At 34.9% G+C, this 2,603-nt stretch overlaps 1 protein-coding gene across 1 annotated transcript; it reads right to left on the reverse strand.

Annotated features, from left to right (window-relative positions):
- Positions 1 to 594: 594 nt before the first annotated feature.
- ARMC1 (armadillo repeat containing 1) lies at positions 595 to 2,503 on the reverse strand. Its single transcript, XM_010709006.3, has 3 exons — positions 2,290 to 2,503; positions 2,132 to 2,206; positions 595 to 1,559 (listed from the first exon to the last, which is right to left on the reverse strand). Exons 1-3 carry the CDS (start codon positions 2,338 to 2,340, stop codon positions 1,368 to 1,370), a joined length of 318 nt encoding a protein of 105 aa, XP_010707308.1. The 5' UTR covers positions 2,341 to 2,503; the 3' UTR covers positions 595 to 1,367.
- Positions 2,504 to 2,603: the final 100 nt, after the last annotated feature.

Genomic DNA, 2,603 nt, shown 5'->3' on the forward strand with positions numbered 1-2,603 from the left:
AAAAAGCATTGGATAATGAGGTTTATATTATTATTTAAAGTTCTGAGCTGTACTTCTCTAGTGCAGAAAGCAGTGGCACTGCAATTTTCATGCACTGTGTATTGAATCCTCTCAGGCACACAGTGCATACTAACAGCTCAAATCTATATTAGTCTCTACCTACAAAAGTTTTGCTTTTATTATTATTTCTGGTCACATAAATTACTAAGACATCTTTAAATCTATACTGTTTGTAAGTAACAAGGTAAAGCCAATCGTTTGTACATGTTTTTAAGCCTGTCCAAGCTGATGTACTTCTATGGGAACCTCGTGAAGACAAGAGGAGAGAACTTACAAGTCATGTCTGTTACGTAAAAAAAAATAAAAAGGGTTACTAAAGTCTAAATTTATGAGTGGCACTGTGGCAAAAGAGGCATTCAGTTCTGCTTTATTCTTCAAGTTCATTAAGTTTCAGTTACCATTAAGTATTTCCTAACAGCAAACACGATTTCTCAGCCAAATACAGCCTCCATCCCTCTTCAAACAGAGCTGCAATAGGCTGTCACTACCTTAGACCACAGCTTTTTTGCTACAGACTTCCCAACTAGCCTGAAGAGCAGTCAGTGGTATTTATTATTTATATACATGAGCCAGTCACAACCATCATTACAAATATGTTCTAATTTATTTACTGTACAATGTATGTACACATTCTTGTGTTTACTCAATCCCTTATTTCTTAATCTCAAGCACTCCAATGGTTAAATTCAGACTGAAAAAAAAAGCAATACACATAAAATGGTTATAAGTTTCAAGTATGTAGTGATGCTAGCTTAATAGCAAAAAGGGAGCATCATGCTCATTGTGTGAAAAGGGTTGGCAAAAATGAAGGTAAAAAGAGAGGCAGACTATATATTTTTTTCTCTATAGTCAGAATACAGAAAAGTGAATCAAATTAGTCCTAAGGGATGCAGAAATAAAAAGGGCATTTTACTTAATACACATTTAGTTATGATTTTTCATTCACAGAGGCCCTGAGTCTTAAAGTTAAATGGATTCTCCCTATTATGTGTTTTACGTGAAGTCAAACTTAAAGCTCTATACACATAAATGTCTGGTATATAATAGTGGACCCATTTTTTTAAAAAAGTGAAGCAATAAAATCTACATGAAAAACAAATAAAGGAACAATTTGATTGGAGGCCTCTGTCCATTGACCCCTGTCCTATCAGGTCAAATGTCCAATAAAATGTAAAATGCAGCATTAATTTTGCGTAATCTAAAATTTTTGTGATAATTTATTGCAAATTGCACTTGGCAGTTCACCACACCAATGGAAAACTGGCCCCCCTGTTGGCTCACACAGTCTTTTAACACCAAATACAAGTTCACCAGTAGAAAGATCTGGATAGAAAGTTTGCTGCTGTGCTGAGCCAGCTTGCTGCACCTTCTGGATGTGACCCAACACGAGACACTGCTTTATCCTGTTCCTTACTAGGGCTTTCATCTTCTGGTAAATACTCAGGTAGATCTGTATTCTGTTCTACTTCCACTGGAGTATCTTGGAACGGAACTAGCATCTGATGAAACATAAGAGATTAAAATCATGTCAAATGTTGCAACTTGAAAGAAAAAAATGGAAGTTATATATTCAGGATTATAGGCATAGATGCTGTAAGACTCCCTGCCCACACAGTGAGTACAGAAATTGACACATCTAGAATCTACCATGCTTGGAAGATATACACAAAAAGCTCTGGCTTCACATGGAAGAAAGATACAACTCCAACAGACATAACTCTTCTACTATAGTTATGAAATTAAAGCATGTCAGGAATTGATGCTACAAAAAAAAGTTTCAATCTGATTCTTTTCATATCAAGAAAACATAATTAAGGAGAGAAAAAGTTACAGGATTTTTGTCCTTTTTCTAAATAGTTCAATGATAAGTTCTACAAAAGTGTTCTATGTATACATGTCCTGACATATAATACTCTTTGTTCTCCTTATGTGTGGGTATTAGTCCCAGTTACAAGATTTTGCGTGGCATCAAGAGTTATGGATACAGTGGTGCTTATATTAGAAAGAGTGAAGCAAAGTCAAGAAATTTCAAGAGTCAAGAAATTTCTATTTAGAAAGAGACATATCCTACCTCCTCACCACTTTCACTTTTTACAACTTGCTGTGCCTTCATAACTTTGGTTGATGCTATCGCTGTTGCCAAAGCCTAGAACAAGTACAAAGAAAAAAAATCAAGAACTTAACAAAAATACAATAATGTGAGGATCTGGAGAATTACTGAGCACTTACCTCTGCTTTTAAGTCTGAGCGAATTCGGACCACACATCTCTGAACAGCCATTTGAAATGTAAAACTAATAACACCTTTAATTTTCAGCAAAGCTTCTTCACAAAGATTTCTTCGAGACTAGGAAAAAAAAAGAGCCCCACATATGAAGTATTTACACAGTACACTATGTAAAAGCTATCAATCACTAGGGAATTCCTGTACATCTAAAGGCAGGTAGTTATTCAACAGCGATTATGTAAAATAGAAAAACTAAGACATATTTATGCACACAAATATTAGATTCTTTTGTCACAAAAAAGAAAAGAAACGAAAGA

This window comes from Meleagris gallopavo, chromosome 3 (assembly GCF_000146605.3).
Source record: "Meleagris gallopavo isolate NT-WF06-2002-E0010 breed Aviagen turkey brand Nicholas breeding stock chromosome 3, Turkey_5.1, whole genome shotgun sequence".
In the NCBI taxonomy this organism is placed as follows: domain Eukaryota; kingdom Metazoa; phylum Chordata; class Aves; order Galliformes; family Phasianidae; genus Meleagris; species Meleagris gallopavo.